Source organism: Sciurus vulgaris, assembly GCF_902686455.1.
Source record: "Sciurus vulgaris genome assembly, chromosome: 11".
Classification (NCBI taxonomy): domain Eukaryota; kingdom Metazoa; phylum Chordata; class Mammalia; order Rodentia; family Sciuridae; genus Sciurus; species Sciurus vulgaris.
The window spans coordinates 124,242,846-124,266,392 of record NC_136472.1 but is presented as its reverse complement, the minus strand read 5'-3'; the positions used below and the strand labels follow the sequence as shown (position 1 = coordinate 124,266,392).

The window sequence follows — 23,547 nt, the reverse complement described above, 5'->3', positions numbered from 1 at the left end:
CTGTCTTGTCCATTGATCTGGAGATTGGGTTTGCCTGGCGACCCTGTCAGCCTCTCTTGGGTTTGCTGCTGGAAGAAGCATCCAGGCTGTCTGTTCTGGGCCTGTGTGGGCGAGACTTTGGGGCAGCAGTGGGATTGCCAGAATGCTGTAGTCTGTATGTTTGGGGCCATTAGGAGAGACCCATTGTGAAAAGAAGAGGGAGAAATCTGTGTGGGCTACAATAGGTCAAGGCTAGGTGTGTCCTTCCTTGAAGCTTTAGGTCTCTGCTATCTATATACAGTTTGCATTTAGAAGTGTAACTGCTTGTATTGCTTCAGGCCTTCATGCTTTTTGGGGGGTTAGACAGTTTCATCATAGACACAGAGGTTCAATTCATAGACCTTTGCCCTTGATTTTATGTCTTGGCTTTGTCACTGGGGTTTGTTGTATCCCTTTTTGGTTACCCTGTTTGGAACACCAGCGGGGCTCGAATGGCAGTGTTAGCTATCAAATGACACCATGACTTACTGTTCTCCATTCAGTGAGTTTTAGATAAAGGTCCCTGAAATTAACTGCTCATCTTTACTTTTTCTGGATAGACAGGGATAGCACCTTCACATTTCAGAACTGGTGTCCATAGTGGTATTGTGCAGTTAAAGTTGGGTTTCATAGATTTCTTGTTTTATGATTCCTTATATACGGCAGGAATGTGCTCGAAGGAAAGTCTTCAACAGTAGAGTGTGACCATTGTTACTCAAAACTTAGAACCAGCAGTGGAAGCAGATAGCATCATGGGTCCATTGAATCCTGTAATATTTGTTGGATCTTTAGATAAATTGTCTCTCTGTGGCTCTTAAGAAATGGACAGGAATAGTGTTTATTAAGAATGATGAACCAGCTGTTATGCATACCTGGAAGACACTTTCCCTCCCGATTCATGGCAGTAAGTAAACAGCAGTGGTGTAGAAGGGGGAAAAGGAAGGAAAAAAATGACGGGGAGTCACAAGGTCTAGAATTAGTAACTATGTGACCTAAGGCTATTGGTGTCAACTCTGAGCTTCATTACCCCATCAGTAAAAGAAAATGTTTTAAGTAGATGACGTCTAAGGTTCCTTCTCATTCTGAGTTCCAGGAATAGTGTAGGACCCCGACCAATGACAGACCTCAGCTCCTCCTTCTTTCCAGCAGCTTTCTTTTCATTCATCTTATAATTGTGTCTGGTTGCCAGGAGGGAGACCTCCCTCTGAGGAGTTGTTAAAATTTTACAACAAATTCTGTACATTCTTCTTTTCTGCTTTTTTGGCTACAGATAGGGTTTATGCAGCACATATCCAGAGTGAGGAGGACAGAGGAGCAGAGACAAGGAAACGTGTGAACACTGAAGTAGAATACATGGGGTGGTACTTACTGCTCCAAGCTATAAAAAAGGCCAAAGCTGAAGAAAATAGGGGCCAAAATTATAGATTAGGTAGGTCTGCATAAACCATAGAGTAGCCTCAGATGATAGGGTTCGTGGTGAACCTAATGGTTTGGGGAGAGTAACCCATTCTCCCTTCAGACTTGGTATCTCTGGGTCCTAAGTGCCTCGTTAGTAGCTCTGGAAACTTCAGCTCGGACTCTGAAATTATTACATAAGTGCCTTAAAGTAATAGGATTTCTGGCTCATTAGGGACACACATTTGGGTTTACAGAACTGAGTGGGGCCTTTATTTCATAAATTGTGGAATATGTAAAGCTTGAGACTGTAAGCTCCAGATGTTCTGGTTTGGGGCCATGCCATTGGTTTTTTGTGCGTTTTGCTGGTGCATGGGAATTTTTTGAAGACTGTGATAGGTGAAGAGGGAATCTGTCTCCTGCACTTGCCAAACATGCTCTGGGTTGGGAATTTTTGCATCTTCTCTGATGTCAGCCTTGCTTCAGGGTAGAAATGTGTCTCTCTTTGCCTTCTCTCCATTCCAACCATGTGGCTCCCATGTGGCTGTCTTACATTACACTAGAATGAGTCAGCAGGGCCCTTGGAAAGAACTGAATATTTAGCCTGTAGGGAGTTAAGGGTGGAGAGAAGTAGAATCGGTATTTGAACGAAATACTGAACCAGGTCATGTGGCTCATGCAGCCACTTGGATCTTTACTGTGTGGTGTATTTTAGGTGGTCAGTGCTTCATCTGAGTTTCAGTCTCTACCATCTGCATAGAATGAAAGATATACTGGAGTGCTTGCTTGCTTGCTTGCTGTCATCTCATGCATATTATCTCGTTTATCTTAGTAGTTCAAGTTTATTAGGGCACCCTCCACATGGTCTGAACCCTGAGATGCTTGACTCATGTACTTTTTTTTTTTTTTTTGGTGCTGGGGATCTGGGGATTGAACCCAGGGCTTTGAGCTTACAAGGCAAGCACTCTACCGACTGAGCTACTTCCCCAGCCCCTTGACTCATGTACTTGTGAAGATAATGAAGATAGTGTGGGATTAGGGAAGGAACCTAGTTCTTTCCATGTAACCAGTGTCAGCTGTTGACCCCAGTGATGTCTAACCCTTACCTGCTCTGTTTGAAGCTTTTAAATTATAGGGCATTAAGTGCTTGCCACTAATTTCCTCTCAGTATGGAAACAAGACCTGGCATATTCACCCTGAAATATATCCCCAGCTATTTAAATAAAAAGGAGGAAAATTATCTTATTTAGGACTCCTTTCTACCCACTCAAATATTGTTTTCCAGGAACAAGGAAGGAAGTTAGTGACAGAAAGGCAGAGGCATTGGTAGAAAGCTGAAGCCACTCTGCAGGGGAATCAGTATTAATTCCTGAATTTCTTGCTTTTGAGAGATTATAGCTTTGCACTTAGAATTCTTATGGCTGTAATGTGGACTGGTCCAGGGGGTGCTGTTGCACCCCCTGTTTATCATGCTTTAATGCCATGAGCTTTGGTGACACTCAGAAAGAAGGAGGTGACTCCTGGCAGGGACTCGGTCCTATGTCTCTTTCTCTGTGCCATTCTCCAGGGCCCAGACTCTGCATTTTTAGTTTGGTGTCTATTGCAGGCTAATCTGACCACTGATGGCCCTTTTGAGTAAACCTGCAGGAAAATTAAGAATGTAAATAACACAGTTGGGAAGGGTTAAAATTGATTATCACTCCAAAGTCATGTTGGAACAAAAGGTGAAATTCCAGAAACTAGAGAAACCATCTACAGGGGCTGAAGATGAGGGAAAGAAGAGACTTCCATTGAGATTCGTTGCAAACATATCTGTGAATATCAACTCTTGGCCTCTTTATTCAGCTCCAGAGAAGTGAGGAGGGAACTTTCCCATGGAAAAACTCTTTTATGGTGTCCCTAAACATGTGTAATTAACAGACCTGATAAGACTGTTGGCTCAGGAACCATAGAACTGACCTCCATTGATTCGTTGGTTTGTCCTTGGCATCTCTGCCTTCCTGTGACCTCTGTAGAGAGACGCCTTAATTGCTTTGAGCTCAGCAGAACAGCAGCTGCCTTTCTGAAACAACCCTTCTCAGGACGACTATGCTGTAGCAGTGGGCAAGCAAACTTCTTCACTGGGCTAAAGACATCCTTTAGGCTGAGCAGGAACTGTGTGAGCAAAAAAGAAGCCCATTCCTAAGCAGGCAACATTCTTGGTGACCTCATCTTCCTCCTAGCTGGGGTCCAGTTGGAGCTATGCATACAGGGCAGACTTCCAGTTCCTCCTGTCTGGGACTCACAGTGGCAGATATAAATAGACCAACACTTTGTCTGTAGCCATTGTTCTCTAACTGCCCATTGTTTCTAGAAGCAACGCTTTGCTTCGCTGCAGCATGCTCTTGCGGTCTCTCTCTTTCTCCTGTCTCTCCACTCTTTTCTCCTTTTTTTCTGTATTGTGTAGAAGTCTGAATCTCAGCTCAGCCGTTCCCATCTGCTGCCTTTGCATTCGTTTGGTGTTTAGGGAGAAACTTGAAGCCCGGAATTGACTTCACATTGTAGAGCTGCTGAATACCGTGGCCTCATCTTTTGATTTCAGTAATACTTTTGTCTCAGTTTTTCCATGATATATTTGTGGTCAAGATGAAGATATGTGGCTCTGATGATAGTAAAGTCAGGAGGATTTGTAACTCATTGAGCAACTATACCCAGAGGGTCTTGATTAATGTGTCAGTGTCAAAGTAATGCATGGTCTTTGGTGTTATGTTATGGGGCTCAGTACTTGGTCATTGCCTTTTCAACATTTTTATCAGGGGCTTAGAATAGAGAAGGATGCAGAACACATACTTAGTAAGTTGCAGCTGGTGCAAAGCTGAGATGGGTACATGATAGGATGAGGATGGATTCATGACACAAAAAGTCTCTAGGCATGGGCACATGGATCAAAGCAAACGAGGTGAAGTTTAACGTGGAGAAATGTAAAACTCTACTCTGAGATTAATAAAATCCAGTCAATATGTGCAGAACTGGCTCCATATCAGTTTATATGGAGAGGGGTAGCAGTGTACTTTGAGTGACTTTGGGGGTGTGTCTGTTAATGTTGTCCTGGTCTTCCATGACCAAAACTTGTGGGGTACAGTGATCATCTTGGTCTCATTTTGCACTTGAGAAGTATGTTTGTCTGTAGATGCTTATGAAGCTCTTTAGGGACAGAGAAATGCTTTTAGATGGGGGTGGATGGCCAAAAACCATGTCACCACGAGTAGTTTGAGGAATCTGGGAATTTAAAAACCTGGACAGAGGGGATGACACAGGAGAGCAGTTGAAAAACTTTTAGATAAGAGAGATTAAATTTGCAATGTGTCTTCAGCCAGAAGAACTGGGTTCGATGGGTAGAACTAAGAAGGCAGATTTAACCCAATGTGAGGGATCACTTTTTAATCATTGTCGTGGCTTATGAGTGAAATGGAATGGCTTGGAGTAGGGAGCAACTGGATGTCTGAGGTGAGGCAGCTTTTGGGGATGGATGGTGGGTTTCCCCAGGTTCTGCCATGTCATGGATCACCTCTCGTTCCTTTGTCAATTGGGCAGCGTGGGCTGGATGTGTTATGTGCTTTGCTTCCCTGCTGGTGCCTGGCATAGTGAGAATCTTTGTCTCCTACACTGGGAAAATGGACTTAGCTATTCTTATTTTTCGTCATGGTTTCTCTGGGTTGAAAACAGACAGTCGTGCTGTGTGAATGTGTATGAGTGTGCATTTTCCTTCTCTGTCCAGATTTATTTATTAAAAGAAAAACACATCTGCATAAAAAAGCCTTAGAACTAGGAAGAATGTCCACTTTGTTTTTCTTTCTGTAGCACCAAGACATGTGGGGTTTCAGCTTCCTCTGAGGGGTTTTTGAAGACTGGCTTTCATCTCAAACAAGGCTTTTTCCCATTGGAAAGACAGTCCTTTTTTGGTTTAAAAATGTATTTATATAATGTATAAATAAATAAGAGAGTGGGGAGAGAATTTCCTTTCAAAACTTATGGAAAAATGTTTTCTGAACTTTATCAATTGAGAGTAAGTCGCTGCCCATCCCAGCCTGTCCCCAGCTTGCCTTTTCTTTTAATTCCGGTTAAAATTTTTCTAATATTTCCTTCCTCTGCTCTCCTCTTTCTTTCTTTTTGCATCTCCTTCTCTGCCAGCTCTTCCCCTTCTTTCTCTTCCCAGGTCCTGCCTGGGGCCCCTCCTTCTGTGGCCATGGCCCCATGGCACCCAGCTCCTCTCTCCTTTCTCTGAAGCCCCTCTTCCTTCTGCCCTTCCCAGGCTAGCTCTGAGCCACTGGAGTACTCGCTGGAAAGAGGCCGGTCTCAGTGTTTGTTTCCTGCGTGGGAGGGAGAGGCAGGCCTTGAGAAAACAGTTCAAAAGTGCAGAAAAACTTCACCTCTTCCAGCCTAAATAAATGGGCTCCACTCCATTTGTTTGCCCAGATTTTTCCTTTGCCCATTGAGAAACCTCCTGATCCTCTACCTTGCCCAGCCCAGCCTTCCTGGTGATTCTCAAGGACCCCTCTTGGCCATGTCTTCATTGCCCCCAGACCAGTGCCAAGTGGGCCCTGAGCCGAGGCTGGAGCAGGCCAGTGCTGGGTAAGATGTGTAGTAGTGCCTGTGATTCTGTGCCGTGCTGCTGTCTGCAGAAAGTCTTAGGATGGAGGCTCTTCCCTCTGCAGAAAGAACTTTTTCTGTAGTGAAAATGAGAAGAAATGTTCTTGTGTCCCATCATTTCTGCTTCCCCTGTTCTTAACTCTGCAAGTCACCACAGAGAAGAAATACTCAACTTTCATGTCTGAAGATCTGGATTTAAGTCCTGGCACATTGCTTTGCCGTTTAATCTTCTTGGGTAAATCACTAAAGTGACGGTTGCAAACCTCAGTTTCCTTGCTTGTGGGGAGGAGGTTATGTTAAACTCGGTTGTTTTGAGGGACACACTAAACTATTGGAGAAAATGCTTTCTTAAGTGAAAAATTCTATCCAGATAGTCCTAATGATAAGTACAGGAGGGAATAAGTGAAATTAAAATAAACTGGTTATCCCAAATTAACTGGCATCTTCAGGATCTTAGAGGTGGAAGCTTCACACACTCCTAGGAGAAGCTGGGATAATAGGAAGATGTGGGATATCAAATGTTTTCCATGTTCTCAGGTGTGGTTATTCTAAGTCATGTCAATACCAAAAGCCTGACCCTGTTGTATTTTAGTTGAGGGCAAGGCGGGATTTCCCTCATTCAGAATTGTAAGGGCTGGGAGTGTAGCTCAGTGGTAGAGTGTTTGCCGAGCATATTGGAGGCCCTGAGTTACATCCCTAGAATATGCGTGGGCACACACACAAGTGCATTATGGGAAGAACCAATAGGAAGCAGTATGGCTGGCTGCAAAGCTGCAGGAAAGGGCCATGCTCCCACTTTCTCTTTAGTGATATGGAGACTGTGGCTCTGTGGTTTTTATGACGAAGAAATCATACTGTTCTGGAACATTTAGGACTTATAAAAATAAATTATTTGGTGAGAGTCAAGTGTAATCCTGTATGTAGGAAATGATTTGAAACATGTGAAGCACTCTGTATGGGGTTTGAATGATTATCCAAAACTGAGTTATTCTTTAACTCTCTCTCTTTTCCTTCCTTATTTCAATTCTTCCTGTCTTTCTTTTTTTTAATTTTTTCCTGGTGCTGGGGATTTATGAGAGTGTCATTAATCTAACGGTCCATAAATGACTATGGTAAAAATGCAACTTGAGTTTTGGCAAATTCCAAATGTAGAGAAAAGGGTTTTGAACGCAAAATTACACTTTGATTTTGTGCCATATTGATAGAATTTTTTTTTAAGACCAAAGACCCATTGGATTCATGTAGCTGTGAAATTTCATGGCAAACATATTTCAGATAATTGCCTGAAAAAGGATTTCCCCCTTAGCAGATTGAAGGATGCAGAATAGGTATGAAATTAATCCAATGAAAAAGAAAGAGCCAGTTTTAGATGATTTCAATTTCCACTTGTATTTTAGAATGTGATTTTTTTTTTTCCCTCCATTATGCTCATTTTCTCAGTTGTTTAACTGTACCTGGGGGAATTGTCACATCCTTTTCCTTGTTGTCTCTAAGCATTAGGTAATCCAATCATATATTTTTTCAGTAATATTTTATAAGATGCTAAAGCAAGCCACCAATAATTTATTGAGCATCTACTATGTATTAGGCCTTGGCATTTTCACATGCTTTTCATGTAATCCTCATTGAAAGGCAGGTAGAACATGGTACAGAATGAAAGCAAGCTGCACCTCAGGAGCTTTGAGACTGTCTAATGTACCTTCATTTGACAAAACTGCAAGAGATAACACATATTAAGAAGTTTTTTATTTTTACTTTTTTTTAGCAGGGCACCTTCATTCAAATATTTCCTCACTTTCAGGCCATTTACCCAATGTTTTGGGTGGGAAATTTGAACTGATCTAAGGAACACAAAGAGAAAATTTAAATGCAGGACCCAGGGGGTGGTTCTGCTTGCTGGCTCTGATCCTGGAACGGAAGAGCCTTTCTGGGTTTCCCTGAACACCTGGAGTTGATTTGGGCTGTGCTCTGCCTTCCAGTACGTTTGCTGAGCTGGAGGATGGTGGAGGGGCTAGGAAAGAAATAAATCCAGTGATTAAAAATAGCTTTTGCATGTCAGGTGCCTGAACGAATTTGGGAACATGCCTGCAATCCCTTTTGTCTGGCAGGTCTGAACCCCGACGCTGCCGAATTACAACTGCTTTCATTTGTTTTTCCTGCTTCCCTACCATGTAATGGTCAAGGGCTCATTGGAACCATGTGTGTGTCTGGTGAGTCACCAAATTCTCAGGACTTCAGTGGTAATAATGTGTTAAAACTCCTTTTGGGGGATGGGGCAGGGGGTGGCTGAAGGGAAGGAGGGAAAAGTCTGAGGTCACTTCCTACAGATGTTCAAAGTGCCTGGCTGTCTCTGCAGGCTTCTTTCTTAGGCCCTGCTGCAGGACCCAGGGCTGGCTTCATGGTGAAGTTTGGAGCATGCTCTGTCCGGTAATAAACCATCTCTTTTGTCCTAGGGCAGCTTCCCTGTGTGAAGAGGCATCTACCTCAGAGTTGGCACATTGTACCCAAACAGCGTGCATTCCCTAGTGCTGTGTGCATTGGCTGTAATTTGAGACCGGCTCCCATTTTTGGGCATTCAGGTCCTTGGAGGGTGAATTGAGGATTTTCTGTGCCACTTCTCTTCTCTTTGGAGTGGTGTCTGTTGGCCAATGCTTTAGAGGGTGTTGGGCAGGCAACCAGGTGTATGTTTCCCTAATTGATAAAGGAGTCCATTGCAGGTATCATGGCATCCTGTCGTTGGGGACAATGACGGACTGTTTGGTTGGATGGGTAACCCCAAGCAAGGTCACTGAGCCATTTCTTGTTTAGTTATTGTTGAGACAAGACTTCTGCTTGTCCTCCATCACTTTGTCACATCATTACATTTACGAAAACCAAGCCAGGGACTGAGGAAGGACGCTTCTCTCCCTTCTTTACATTAACCTCAGCCAGAAGCATTGTGGATTATATTAACTCCTTTGGATGGAAGTCCTGCCTGCCAGGCTTCTAGTGCCTCTAGTGGAGGAGTAGGAAGACCCTGGCTCCTGCTACTCTACTTCCCCTCCATTTTTTCATGAATGACAGAGGGTGGTGAGATCATGAATCTCTTTATTAGGTACGTCCTCTTGGAGGCCAACAGCAACTTCACAAAGACAATCAACTCTGGAGCCATTGCTATCAGTTCCTATGGCCACAGCCATTTTGGTCTGAAGGAGTAAAGGGACCTTGTTGCCTACACTGGGGCTTGTTCTAGGAAACTTTGCCATAGCCCTATGGTACTTTGAAGTTGTCCTTTTGGTACTTGCCAAATCTCCAGTATTTTTTTTTTTTTTTTCTTTTCTTTTTTGTATGTTCCTAGTTAGGGTTGAAAGTCCATGAGAATATGGTCCACTAGGAAGAATATTCCCTGAAGCCTTCTGTACGCAGGATGTAGGAGTCAAAGGGACCAGCTACCATCTTCATTAGAAATCATCCCTTTCTGATCCAACTTTGTCAACTTCTGGATCATGATAGTGTGACTTTAACAGAAGTTCTGTGATCCAAATGGGCCAATAAATATAGAATCAATGTAAGCACTAGGGGAAGTAATTTGAAGCTGTTTTCTCTGTCCTTGAGTATATCATCCTCTTGCAAGCTTTGATATTGTGATCCTCTGTTATGTCAAACAATCAATCTGAAAATAAATTATTAGTGAAATCACATGTTGCCTGGGATTAGCTTTGTAATTCTTCATTGTGGTGTGTACATGTGTGTATGAGATGAAATTTTAACTGGGAAGGTTGGTAGATTTTGAATAGGGGTTCATAATACATTTCCCTCTACTTTTGTGTATGTCTTGAAATTGCCAGATGAACACTATAAAACTTGTTGAAGGATAGAGACATCACCTCTTAACTGAATGCTTCTTTTTTTCTTTCCTCCTTTCTCCTTTATTTCTTTTCTTTATTTTTATTTTTTTATTTTTGCAGTACCGAAGATGGAACCCAGGGCCTTGTGCATGCTAGGCAAGTGCTTTACTATGGAACTATACCTCCAGCCCCTTAGCTGATCTCTTTTAGACATGAATCGAATAAGTGACTTACCCAGTGATAATACACCAATGGTAAAAGTGAGATCAGAACTCCCAGATTTTGACCAACAAGCCAAGTCAACCTCTTGATGTCCCTCTCCTTTTTCCTTATCTTCAGAATCCTGTTTTTTTCATTTGGATAATTGTTTTTTACCCCCTACTCATATAAATCAGAAGCATTCTTCCCTAATTACATAAAGGTTAAGCCTTATATTATGTATACAATGGCCCATTAGGGTGACTCAGGTTGATTAATGGCAGGGAAGGAAACCAGGTTGTCATTTAATCCATCTGCATCATGTGGAAGGAAGGAACTCTCACTATCCTTAGTCCTAGGAAAGGAGAAGAATATAGATGATTCTGTAAATGACTTTTAATAATGTCTTATGGGGCTAGCCATATGAAATGCAGGGTTTCTTGGAATAGTTTTAAGTGTTGAATTAGTTCTTCAAATTTATCTGATTTTCAAACAAAGAAATTAAAGGTCTCATTGTCTCTTAGCTCTGATTTTTTTTTTTTTTTTAATTTGTGATCTGTTCCCATTTGCAGTGTAATAGAGCAGAAAGATCCTGACTTTTAAGAGTTGGAAGACTGGCTTCTGGCCCTGGTTGGTCTTTCCTCCCGTGATTTAGACCAAACCTTTAATCTGAGGATGTTTTGTTTCCTCATCGGAGAATGGGAACCCTGTATATACCTTTCTATACCCCTGAGAGATAAAGTAGTATATGTGGAGGTTTCTGGCAATCTGTATAGCAGTTCTCAGATGTAAGGCACATCATCCATCCTTGGTATTTGGTTCGTGCTGCTCTGATTGTGACATAATCCAACTCACATGGCTAGTCTCATTGTAATCCACTGGAATTTGGCCCTGATCAGTGGTACCCATGGCTGGGACCTGTGCAATGGATTTCCTATCTTTAGCTGTGTCTCTTAACACCCTAGGATCCCAGATGTTCTAGTCTTCTCTTTGTCATTTATTGGGCACATGGAGAGAAAAACTGGTGAGGCCAGTAAGACAAAATGTCTTGAACTTCTTGCTGAACAAAAGCTACTTCAAGTTTAAATTCTATGTAATATTGTCGACATGAGCCATTCAGTTTCAGAGAACTCAAAAATGGTATAAAAAGACACATGAAACACCTTTGAAGGGTTCTTAGAAATGGAACAGCCCTTCCCTTCAAGTTACATACGAGCGAATGGAAACCCCTGTTTTACATTTCACTTGAAACATGTATGAGGTGGTTGGGAGTTAGGCCACAGTGAAAATGAGCAGATGTTTCCCACATTGAAAATACCACAGACTCGGTATGCCTTGCAGATGCAAGGAGAGCTCCTACTCGCCTTGACACTGTGCAGTCTTAGATGGTTATTCATTCACTAACTTAAGTACAACTTTCCTTTCAGACATCTAGGGTTATTATAATAAATATTAACTCAGATTTAGGATCCTAAGAAATGACCAGTGAGCAAGAAATCTAATTATAACATTTATGTCACCAATTTCCAGAGCATGTGTTGAAGAGTATCCACTGTACACTGTATTGGCACTGTCTTTCTTCAGGGTAGGTTCTCAGCATTTTGAGACAAATGTGTTATTTGAACTTAGTATAGTGTAATTATTAACACAAAGGCCATTTCAGTATTTTTTCCATAATTAGTTAACATCTACAGAGGTACTTATTAAATGTCTAAGTGGTGTTCCTAAAATTAGAAATATTTGGTGCTAATGTGAAAGTATTATAATAGGTAGTGAACTAAAATATTTAAAAAATAATAGAGATGTCTGCTTGGGCTAACCCACCTGTAATGATTTCATTATTATTATTATTGATCTGAGTAATTACCAGAACTGCTACAGTTATGAGCAAGCTACCCAGAGAGACTTCTTGCATTAGTGTTTTATATGATGAATTTAATTCTTTCTGTTAGTATCCACTTATGAGCACAATTATTCACTATCATTGAAGTGCAATACCCATACCACTGAAAAAAGACAATTCTGGCTAACTGTTCACTTACATATAGAAGTTTTTTTTTTTTTAAACAAAAAATCACATTTTTCCAATGTGGGGAAAGCTCTGATTTTCTCTTCTGCATTTTTTGGGTCCAAAGACATTGCTGTGCCATCTACTGGAGCTTGAGCTCTGGATTTGATATCATTTGGACTTGATCCATATGCAAGTATCTCAGGTGTGCTGGGATGGGTTTACAGTAGGACTCTGAGAACTTTTTCAGGAGATCCAACACTTGAATCCCACAGCCAAAGGGACAGTGGCCAGGTATCACCAATGGGACCCCTGTGCCACTGTGGCTGACTGCATGTGGACTGGGGTTTTGAAGAGGGTGGCGAGGTGGACAGGCACAAAAGTGACTCCAGCTGCTTCCTTCAGAAAGACTAAGTCAGAATCCGGAAATGCGGGCTCCAAAAACAGGAAGCAGAAACCTGAGTGAGGAATCGTCCACTCAGCACTCCTTCCTAGACCCTGTTGCCAGAGTGTGTAGTTAGAGGAAGTGGACTTAGGGAAACCTCTCTCTCAGGCTTTCTTCTGTCACCCTTGACCTTCACCACACAAGGGCACCACGCTGTTCAGGTGCTCATGTTTAGGAGGTGCCTGAGGCCTCCCAGCCAGTCTGATCCTTCAGCTCCAGTCTGCAGCAGAACTGCGGCCTGTCGGTTTGGCCTGGCCTGCATTTTCCACGAGTTGTCCTGGCCAGTTTCCGTCATCAAGTAAAGTCCTTTTCATCGAGTCATAAATTTAACAGAGGGAACAAACACAAAACAAAACTCACACAGTTCAAGTTCACGAATTTATGTTGGATGGGAGTGAAGGGAGGAAAGTTGATTCAAGTTTGGAAAATTTCAATTCACAAAGTATTTGTCGATTGACTTGAATGTTTAGCCTTGTGCTAGGAATTGGGGATGTTGTAGTTGCCCCTTCTCTCAGAAGCAACACTCTGGTTAACTGCAGTCCTTTTGTTTTTTTGTTTTTTGTTTTTGGTAGTGAAAATGACTTCCCTTATAAAGGGGAGACATTTCTGGACCTGCCACTTAGCTGTTCTCTGACTCGTTGAGTGAGGACGAATGGGGAGCATTGATGTTTTTCTCAGTGACTCATTTGATGATTCCTTCATCGTTTGAATGGATGGATGTTATGTAATCAACATTCCATCTCTTTCCCCCATTTTATTTTTCCCTAACAATCTGGGATTTTCCATCATTTTGTCAGTCTTCCTGGAGGGAGGCATGGTGATTTTTCCATTAGATTTTTTTGGGGCATGTCCCAGAGCAATCCAAATCATTACTCCCTGGAACTTCGGTTTCCCTTTCATTAGCAGAGCCTGGGATAGCTACTACAGTGAGCCCTCCTGTCCTTCCTGGTCAGAGATTGGACTATGAGCAGTTTCCTGAAAGCAAACAGGAGGGAAGTTGCCACCTGTTCTTTGTTTGTGCAATATAATTTCCATTCATTTTGACATTCAGAGGCAATATATTTGCTTCTTTTCTGGAGATTGCCATTTATCTTTTTCCTTCTACGTTTCCAGTTTTTTTTTAGCCAATAACACATTATGTATGTTCAGGGATTTCTTTTTAACTAGACAAGGTTTGGAAATGACTACAAAGGAACTTCTGCAGTACCTTTGTGTGAAACTTGGCACTTTTATAAGTCAATTTCAACCTGTGGTACACTGAAGATTCAGGCCTCTAAAATAATCATTGCAGTGAAGTGCATCCCGGCCAAAGGTCACAGGAAGACTGGGAGGGATTAACTTTGGGTGAGAAATTGAAACTGAGATAAATTCAGGAGATGTTTGACTTTAGCTACTTTGCAATAGTTACTTTGCAATAGTTACGTACCTTTGCAATAATTATGTACCTGTGAACGGGGTGGGCAGTTGCGGGAGGGGCAGGACAGAGCAGAGGTAAAGATGCATGTGGGTCTATCTAGTAATGACAAGTTGGCAAATCTGCAGGTGTTGATACACCTGTATCACCTATGTAAACCAAGTTTTATGGATTTTACCTGCTACTGTATTCAGCCTTCAAGTTTGCCTGCTTACTTTATCAGCCTCACCTTCTTTCTAGTCACCAAAGCCACCATCAGCTTTCACCAGAACTAATGCCCATAACTTTCTTACAAGTCTTCCCACATCCATTCATACTCACTATTCTAAACCATTTCTTACAGAACAGCCAAGGCTATCTTAAAACCAAATGTGGTCAGCTCATCCCTCTGCATGAACCTCAGTGACTTTCTGTTTTCCTTAGGATAAAATGGTAGGTTCCTTAGCAGGTTTCCTGCTTACCTCTTCAACTTCATCTCAAGCCACTGTGCTCCTTGGTCACTGTGCTTCAGCTGCATTGACCTATTTGGAACTAACTCATGTCAAATCCCCTTTTGGATCTAATTACCTTCATCTGTTCTATTGCCTTTGGCTAGAATTATAGTCCTCTTCCTTACTGCTCATCAGGGTCACCTAGATTCTGTGTTAAAAAACAGATTTCTGGGCTCTGCTCTGACCCCAGTATGCCTGGCATGGGTCTGAAAATTTGAATTTGATAATTTCCAGTGATGCTGATATAGCTGCTCCGTACACCATGCTTTGAGAACCATTGGACTAGAAGTCTTTGCTTCCTACATGCCCATGCATCTCTCAGATCTCAGGTCAAATATTTCTCTTCTCCTAAGAGATGCTCTTCCTGGTTCTCCAGGCTTGCAGGAATTCCTGTTTATGTTAACATGCATCTTGTACTTGTCTTTTGAAACCTTTAATTGACATTGTATTTGACCATTTAATTGTGTCAATAGATTTTTAATGACCATATTCACTGCATAAATCAGGTATCCAGGGGCCATTTGTCTTGTTTACTGCTATTTGTTTTTCTGATTCCTTGCATATAATAAGTGCTAAATAATTATTGATTCAATAAATAAATTTCTTTCTTTTTCATAGATAACTGTAAATATGTAGTAATGCTAATGTTTTCAGTGAATTTGAAAGATAAGTAGGGACTATATATGGGTAAACTTCTAGAGGCATACAGAAAGAATAAGCATATTTTATTTGTTAGGGATGCAGGACATTACAGGCAAGAATTAGGGTTTTTTTTTTTTGTGTGTGTGTATGTGTGTGCATTTTAAGGGGCCTAGCATGTTGTGGAAAGCTCCTTAAATTTTACCTGCTCTAATGAGGATGTTAACATAGTTCTTTTTCAGCTTGCCTTCTTCAGTCTATCCATACTCTGTCTTATGAATGCTTAATTGTCAATTTAATTTGTCATTCATATGTTCTTTTTTATTATTTGTTCTTTTTTATATATGACATTAGAATGTATTTTGATACATATATTTGATACATTTGATACATACATGGAGTATAACTTCCCATTCTTCTGGTAGTACATGATGTGGAATTATATTGGTTGTATATTCATATATAAACACAGGAAAGTAATGTCCAATTCATTTTATTAACTTTCCCACTACCAATCCTCCTCTCTTCCCTTCATTCCCCTTTGTCTAATTCAAAGTACTTCTATTTTTCCCTTCCCCTCCCCCACTCATTTGGAGTTAGCAACCACATATCAGAGAGAACATTTGGCCTTTGGTTTTCTGAGATTGTCTTATTTCGCTTAGCATGATAGTTTCCAGTTCCATCCAATTATTAACAAATGTCATAATTTCATTGCTCTTTATGGCTGAATAATATTCTATTTTTTCTTACAGATATGGAATGTGCAGATGTCCCACTATTAACTCCAAGCAGCAAAGAAATGATGTCCCAAGCATTGAAAGCTACTTTCAGTGGTTTCACAAAAGAGCAACAACGACTGGGAATCCCAAAAGGTATGCTGTTGAAGTTGGAAAAAGAGAGACCAGGGCCAGAGCTGTAGGGAAGGCTCATTCTCTCATCTATAGTGTGGCAGACATTGGACTAATTACACGAGAATCAGCAGCTCTGAGTTGTCCTAGATGTCCATCAGAACAACCATAAACACACATATGGGTGATGATCCACTTCCCAGTTTTGTCCCTGCCATTTTCTTCTCAGGACAGTGACTCCTGAGTCTGTGTATTCAAATGCTCTATTGATCTTTGAAAACTTCCAAGGCCAGGCCCTATTCAAAATGGATTCTGTCTTAATCGCTGGTGGCATCCATATTTTTTAAGCTCTTTAAATGATTCTAAAGTGCCAACAAGTTGGGGAAACTTTGTCTCAGAGTCATTCTGGGCCAGCATTTGTTGAACTCAGTGAGCTGTATTTCCTGAAATTTACTGATTTCTCTTTTCTCTTCCATGTACTTTGGTAAAACGTGTTTGCCCATAGGGTGTTCTTGTCTGAAAGGGTTTATTAAATTGAAGAGGTCTGGAATTGTCAGAAAGAAGAAGTGAGTTTAGAACACATCGTCCTTCACCAAGGAGCATTTTTCATGAGCAAGCCAGAGTGGAAAGGACACATTTCTGTTAAGAGTAAGGCTGTCTTTAGATCAGGACAGTTCTGCTGTTCGATGAGTGACCTCCAGCCTCATTAAACACGAGCTTTAGATAGTCTGTGAATGTGCCTATACACCTTTTTCCATGTTTTACAACCTTCCGACAGACCTCAGAGGGCAGTGATGCCCAATATCCTTTCACTATCACAAGGCAGAATAAAGTGAATTCTGACCACTGGGTTTTCCAGCATCTCATGATGCAGTCTGCTAGATTGAAGTGGGTACCCTTGGAGCACCTACAATGTGATTACTACTACCTGCTGTCTGCTGAGTTTTTTGAGTGTCACTGGCAGGTATAACCGTATTAAACCTCAGGTCACATAAGAAGATTATATATCATCTGTACTACAGTGCTACTCAGAGCAGAGTCTGTGGTATGTACAGCTTTGCCTGGGTATCGGAGAATAATGTAGGCACATAATAAAGTCATTTCCAAGTGCCATTTGAATGATTTAGGAATACTAATTGCTACGATTTATTTCTAAGCATCATTGACTAAGATAAAAATAATTGAGAATAATGATCCCAAGTACATTATAATGGTTAAGAGCAGGGATCGGCATGTGTAATTTGTAGAAAACACTTCAGTTTGTTATTATTGTTATTAAAGAAGTCATTTATTCCCTTGTCTGGAGATTTTTTTAAGTCTAATGGAAATAAGGCAGTGAGAGAGGAGATTCATGGAAAACTTCACCTGCATGGAAGGCAGGAAATACTCACATAAGTGTGACTTTGTGGCTGACTATAGTTCCTCCTAGCTGACAAAATAGAGGAGGTGGAATGTTGAATGTGGAGAGGAGGGTAATGGAGATGCGTGTGGTCTGGCACCTCCTAATTCAGTGGATAGGATAGTGTCCTCATGTATGTGTAGGTTCTTCAGCATCTTCTCCAGAACCCAATTTATTCCATCTTCATTGCTCTCTTCCCGTAGACCCCCGGCAGTGGACAGAAACCCATGTTCGGGATTGGGTGATGTGGGCTGTGAATGAGTTCAGCCTGAAGGGTGTGGACTTCCAAAAGTTCTGCATGAATGGAGCAGCCCTCTGTGCCCTGGGTAAAGACTGCTTCCTTGAGCTGGCTCCAGACTTTGTTGGAGACATCTTATGGGAACATCTAGAGATTCTGCAAAAAGGTAAATGTGTGGCAACTGTGTGTGTGGCAGGTGGGGCGTTGTGTGAAGTTGCTGTAAGAGCAGGTAGGACTGACCCAGTGGTGGGACACCAGTGCCAGCCATGGCTTAAGCAGTTCCTGGGGATGTTCCTGGTGTTGTGCCTGTCATCTAGCAGGTGCTCAGTGTGTGTTTGTTTCTTTTTCTTCTAAATATTAGGAGTTCAGATTTTAATCTTTTGGCATGATTGTACTCCTGTAGCTTCTTGTTGGGCAAAATTCTGATCTAGTCTTTCTCTTAGAACCATGCACTATTTGAACAAGCAGTGCCCACAGCCAACCTTGAAATAGATTTAGGATTTTTTTTCCTGGCAATCTTAGTACTCCCTTGTTCTATAGCCACATAATACCTGGTCACATCTACAGGAAAGCTTAGTTTCTCCAAGGTCATTAATAGGACAGGCTTCTCTGCCCACTAACTGGACGGGAATTCAGTGGCCACAATACCTTTTACATCTGGAGCAGCAACTGAGGTTATATCAGGACGCTGTGTTGCAACCTTGTAATGACACGGCCTTCCCTACCGGCCTCCTCCAACCTTTTTGGACCAAGTGACTCATGTCCCACAGCCCTGGCTGAGTATAGAAACAGCAACAGGCGGCAAACTGGGGTGTTTTTACACTTATTTTTCTGTATTTCTTCTTAAAATAAATCGTAGTTACCAGCAGTCAGCATTGCCCTCCAGATGACTGTAAGCCTAGAAGCCCGTTGCCCTCTCTAACCTAGGCCCACCCTCTCCCTGTGGTCCACCGACTCCAACCCTTGGCACAGACACAGGGGGAAGGGTGCAAAGCTCAGGATTAGCACTCTTGTTCCGTATAATGCCTTCCTTTGTTTAAGACTATTTTCCACTCCTGCAGGGCTCAAGAGAGACTTGAATTAGATTCTTAGGGGCACAGAAGTGAGATCTTGAGTCCTTCTTTTTAGCCTCTCTGTTGAAAAATAATAAATAAATGAACACACTCGACCGTCAAGTGAATCTTTCTGCGGCTGCTGCTACCCAGGACTGGCGGGCAGCTTCACAGTCTTCTCAGCACCGGCATGTTATCAGTATAGCTGCATGCACACCCACTCCTAGGTGTTGACACGAGCAACCTGTTTATAGAGGGAACAGATATGGCAGACTCCTCACAGATCTGATTTAACTGCTGGCTTCTAAACAACAGCAGATTCCACCAGACCATGTAACTCAAATATGTTCTACAAATATAATGTTTCTCTGTGTTTATTGTAATGGAGCTGCCAGGTGCTCTTGGGTTGTCTAAACCTGCCCTGATCGTGTTATAATTAATATCTACAGAGTGCCTCCTTGTTTCCAAAGTGCTTCAAAATACATTTTCTCATTGTATTATCAAAATAACCCTGTGAGATTGGAAGGGCAAGGACTACTGTGGTCCTTGTCTGTGAAACGAGGCTCAGATTAGGTGATTTCCTCAATTTCCTTAAACTTTTTGATTTAACTTTTAAATATATTTTTCATTTAACTTTTTCATATTTGTTTTTGTGGTACTGGGGATTGAACCCAGGGGTGCTCTTCCACTGAGGTATATCCCCCACACTTTTAACTTTCTATTTTAAGACACAGTTGCTGAGGTTGGCCTTGAACTTGTGATCTGCTTGCTTTAACCTCCCAGACACTTTGGGATTAGACATGCACCACTGAATCTGACTTTTTTTTTTTTTTTTTTTTTTGGTACTAGGGATTGAACCTAGGGGTGCTTAACCACTGAGCTACAACCCCCAGCCCTTTTTATATTTTATTTAGAGACAGCATCTCACTAAGTTACTTAGGACCTTGCTAAGTTGCTGAGACTGGCCTTTAAAATTTAACTTCCTGCCCTGTGTTCTTTCTGTGATAATGTGGATTCAGGTGTAACTTCTGAACCCTTAGATAGATTTGATCTGCTTTTTTGCAAAGGAATAACATAAGGATAAATAGTATGTAATTGAGTATGTTCGAGAAAAGAAATCATATCGTCCCACCCAATGTTCCATCAAGAAAGGCAGTGAAAAACCATCCCTCTTCAGATTCACATACTTGAAGAAATGAGCACGATGTTTGTACTGAGGCTGTAGCTTTGGTTCTGTCATGAAACCAAAGCCACACAGCACCCAAGAACATAGCTGTTTGGGGTGGGGTGGAAGGCCAAAGGTACAGGGGATGTTTCAATCTGATAAGCCACTAAAACAAAGTTTAATCATTTTATCTCAACTGGGAACTGTTTTTTTCCCCTGTACAGGCATAAACTTGTTTACCCATCAGCCCTTGTGCCCAACAAGCTATCAGATACCTGAGGAAAAGCCTAAACCAACATGCTGTCTTTATGTCTGATTGTTACAGTCAGATGGCTCCATAAAAGAGTCAGAAACTAACCTGTGTGATTCTCGGGTAACCAGAGGATTTCAAGCTTACTGTGACTTGGTGGAAAGCATTTCTGTTCTTGGTTACCCTTCCTCTCCATCCCTTTCTACTTCACTGGGAAGTTGGCATCTGGCAGCAGTTTGATTATGTTGCTCTTCTGTCTCTTTATCCAAGTCCTTGTGGTTCACCAAGTGGAGTCACCTTACCAGTGTCCCCACTTCTTGTCTGGGCCTGAACTTGAATTCTGAGAGCAATGGGAAAAACACAGAACAAAAACCAGGCATCTGTTATAAGAAGTTGAAGATATAAGATCTGCCTGCCTAAAGATTGCAATGTATTTCTGAAAAGGTTTCCACTGATCAGTTTGAGGGTTAGGCAGTCTTGGTAACCTCCTGAGAGACAGAGTCAAACCTTTGATTCTAATCTCTAACATGGTACTTGCACATATAGATGAAAGATATTGAGAGTGAGTGCTGAGTGTTTTCCCAACCCTGGATGATTACTCACTGATTCTCTTTCCAAGATATTAAATCCCATTTTTCAGCTACTGAAATAATAAACTTAACCATACTTTCGTGATCTCATCCCTAGACAAGGCCCCAGTCAGGGTAGACTCAGACACCAACTCAGTTAATGAATTTGCAGATTTCTTAGAAAAAGAGTTGAGATCATTGTGGTCCTGAATCCAAGATCCTTTTAGGCCAAGTGTTACTTGCGTGCTGGCTCCTTTATCTCACTCCCTACCCTGTCCATTGCAGAGGATGTGAAACCGTATCAAGTTAATGGAGTCAACCCTGCTTATCCAGAATCCCGCTATACCTCGGATTACTTCATTAGTAAGTTGCATCTTCGCTACTCTTCCCTTGCTTTGCTCATTATAATGGGACACTAGGAAAGGTCCCATCTCAGTTGATCTCAGCCTCCTTCATGGTAATTCCATGGAAAATTGTATTTTCTTAACTGTAGACACATTGTTATTTATTTTATTACTTCACAAATACAAAGGTTCAACCTATGTCCCTGCCTTATGAACCTGCAAATTCTTAGACACTACAGAGGAACATTACAACCTGGCCCTAAATTTTTGATCTATTTGATCCTATAGACTATCATCAGAGGATTGTGTTAGGAATTTGACCTTGGTCTTGTTCTTTCCGTTATAACTAGTGGAGTTGACAATATTTCCTCTAAAATCCTCATTTAAGAGCATGCTATGTAGCTTCGCTAGAAAGCAAACATTTATCCTTTATAGTTAAGGATAGCTAAGTCCTAGGGAGGTGGCTAGAGGAGCAGAATTAGTGCAAGGTTCTCCTTATCTGATGGCTTTCAAAGGGAGTTGTAAACAGATTAATTTTCATTTTATCTTTTTACTTTGCTTCAATTTTTATTCCAATAACAGCAATAATATTAGCTACTGTATGTCAAGAGCTTACTGAGTATCAAAAATATTGGTAGGCATTTTACATAAATACTATCATTTGATCTCTATTACAATGCTCTGAGGAAGATTGCAGTCACCCTTATTGATAAGGAAATTAAGCCAGAAAAGGGAAGTTTCTTATCAAGGGTCACAGTGGGATTAAAAACCCAAGGCCTTTGACAAAGTTTTTCCCTCTTAATCTCTAAGGTAGCCAGCTCATTCCATGTTGTAGGGCCTTTGTAGGTGGTGAAAAACTGCTTGTTTTAGGCACTCATTTCACCTCTCTCCAATGGTAAATGTTCTTCATCTCCAGGCTACGGTATTGAGCATGCTCAGTGTGTCCCTCCATCTGAGTTCTCAGAGCCCAGCTTCATCACAGAATCCTACCAGACACTCCATCCCATCAGCTCGGAGGAGCTCCTCTCCCTCAAGTATGAGAACGACTACCCTTCCGTCATTCTCCGGGACCCTCTCCAGACAGACACCTTGCAGACTGACTACTTTGCCATCAAACAAGAAGTTGTAACCCCAGACAACATGTGCATGGGGAGGACCAGTCGCGGTAGGTTAGATCTCTTTAAAAGCTCTTTGGTTTCTAAGAATTGCCTACCTACTTTTGTGAATTTTGTCAGTTCTAATTTACCCCCTTATTATTAGCCCTCTAGATTCCTTAGCTTCAGCTTTCCCATCTTAGACTGTCCAGGTGTTGAGACTTTTCCATCCATCACATCCATCATGATGATAAAATCTCCTCAGGGTCAGAATTTAAGTCTGGTAGGATCAACAATCAAATGACTTATTTGGGTAAAATATTTTATCCAAATAGTAACTCTAGTTGAATCTGGTCACTTTTTAAGGGCTTACTCTCTTTTCTCTGAGTGGATTTTGCTCAAGGTGTACATAAAGAAAAATTGATTCATATCATGACCATCTTGAAAAACCTGTAAGCTTTGCATATGTCCTGATGTTCTTTCCACTGTTTTCCTGAGTCAGACTCTAGAACCTGACTTGGTACCTGGAATGACCTCTGCTGCTCAGTCTGGGATCTTTAGCCTCCTGTGACTTCTTTGGTTTGGGAAGATACAAGATGGTTAACCAAGAGTTTATTTGGAACCCAGTCATCAGCAGAGTGGTGAAAGTGTGTATTTAGTTAGAGGACCAGGGAAAGAGGTGGCCAGAGACTTCCAAAAGAAGGTACTCTTGTTGACGTGGCTATTATAATAATGATAAAACATTCACTGGCAGTGAAGTAAATGTTTCAGAATAGAGTTGGTTGACATGAAGCAAGAAAGGTAAAATACACTCAACTTTGACGATCAGTGCAGAAACACTCAGAGGTATACATAAAACCACATAAAAATGTGTCCAGATTGTTTTGTTTCTAAGAAAAGTGCTGTCTATTATAAAGAGGGGCTTGGTCATCCAAGAAAGAGCTAGCTGATTTCTGAAAAGCTAGAAAGGATGATTTTTCTGATGGATAAATTGGAAAGAATTATAAGTAGGAAGAGGATCAGGAGAAAGCTAAGCCAAGTGATTGATGAATCATTTGCTCTCAGAAGTCAGACTTGGGCCAGCCTATCAGTGATTTCTGTTTCAACAACTGACTCCCTGTTCCGTGGTTTTTGGCAGGCGATCCCAAGGAACCCTTACTTTGGAGAATCACCAGTGCACATTGTAGGCCATACACGCTGTCATCTTCTCCAAGCAATCAGACTCACACTTCCTCCCAGAAAGCTTTGGGATAACCAACAGTCCCTGTGCAGGGAAAGTCCCCGCAAAAATCAGAACCCATAATTGTCCTTCTTAGGGCCCCAGGGTGTTTGTGTTTTCAGACCAAAGGGGATGGGTGGGACCAGTTCTGCCTTCCCCTTTCTGAGTCTTTTATTTTGGGTGCATGTCTATTTAAATACATTCACACAGTGTGTGTGTGTCTTTCTTCTCAGGCAGGTCAAAGAATTAGAACAACTTTCTCATGGTGCTTTCTCTGCATATGTGTAATGAGACTGAGTTGTGGG

At 41.6% G+C, this 23,547-nt stretch overlaps 1 protein-coding gene across 4 annotated transcripts in view; it reads left to right on the top strand.

The window, feature by feature from the left end:
- Nucleotides 1-23,547, top strand: part of ETS1 (ETS proto-oncogene 1, transcription factor) — a 126,922-nt gene that overhangs the window by 78,832 nt on the left and 24,543 nt on the right. For 3 of the 4 annotated variants that reach the window (XM_079104126.1, XM_079104127.1, XM_079104128.1), the window contains 4 exons: nucleotides 15,817-15,936; nucleotides 17,515-17,715; nucleotides 20,871-20,948; nucleotides 21,846-22,094. In XM_079104126.1, the coding sequence (XP_078960252.1) occupies nucleotides 15,817-15,936; nucleotides 17,515-17,715; nucleotides 20,871-20,948; nucleotides 21,846-22,094 (648 nt within the window). Of the gene's footprint in view, nucleotides 1-8,150; nucleotides 8,253-15,816; nucleotides 15,937-17,514; nucleotides 17,716-20,870; nucleotides 20,949-21,845; nucleotides 22,095-23,547 lie in introns of all 4 variants that reach the window. The other variant, XM_079104129.1, reaches the window with a different exon arrangement.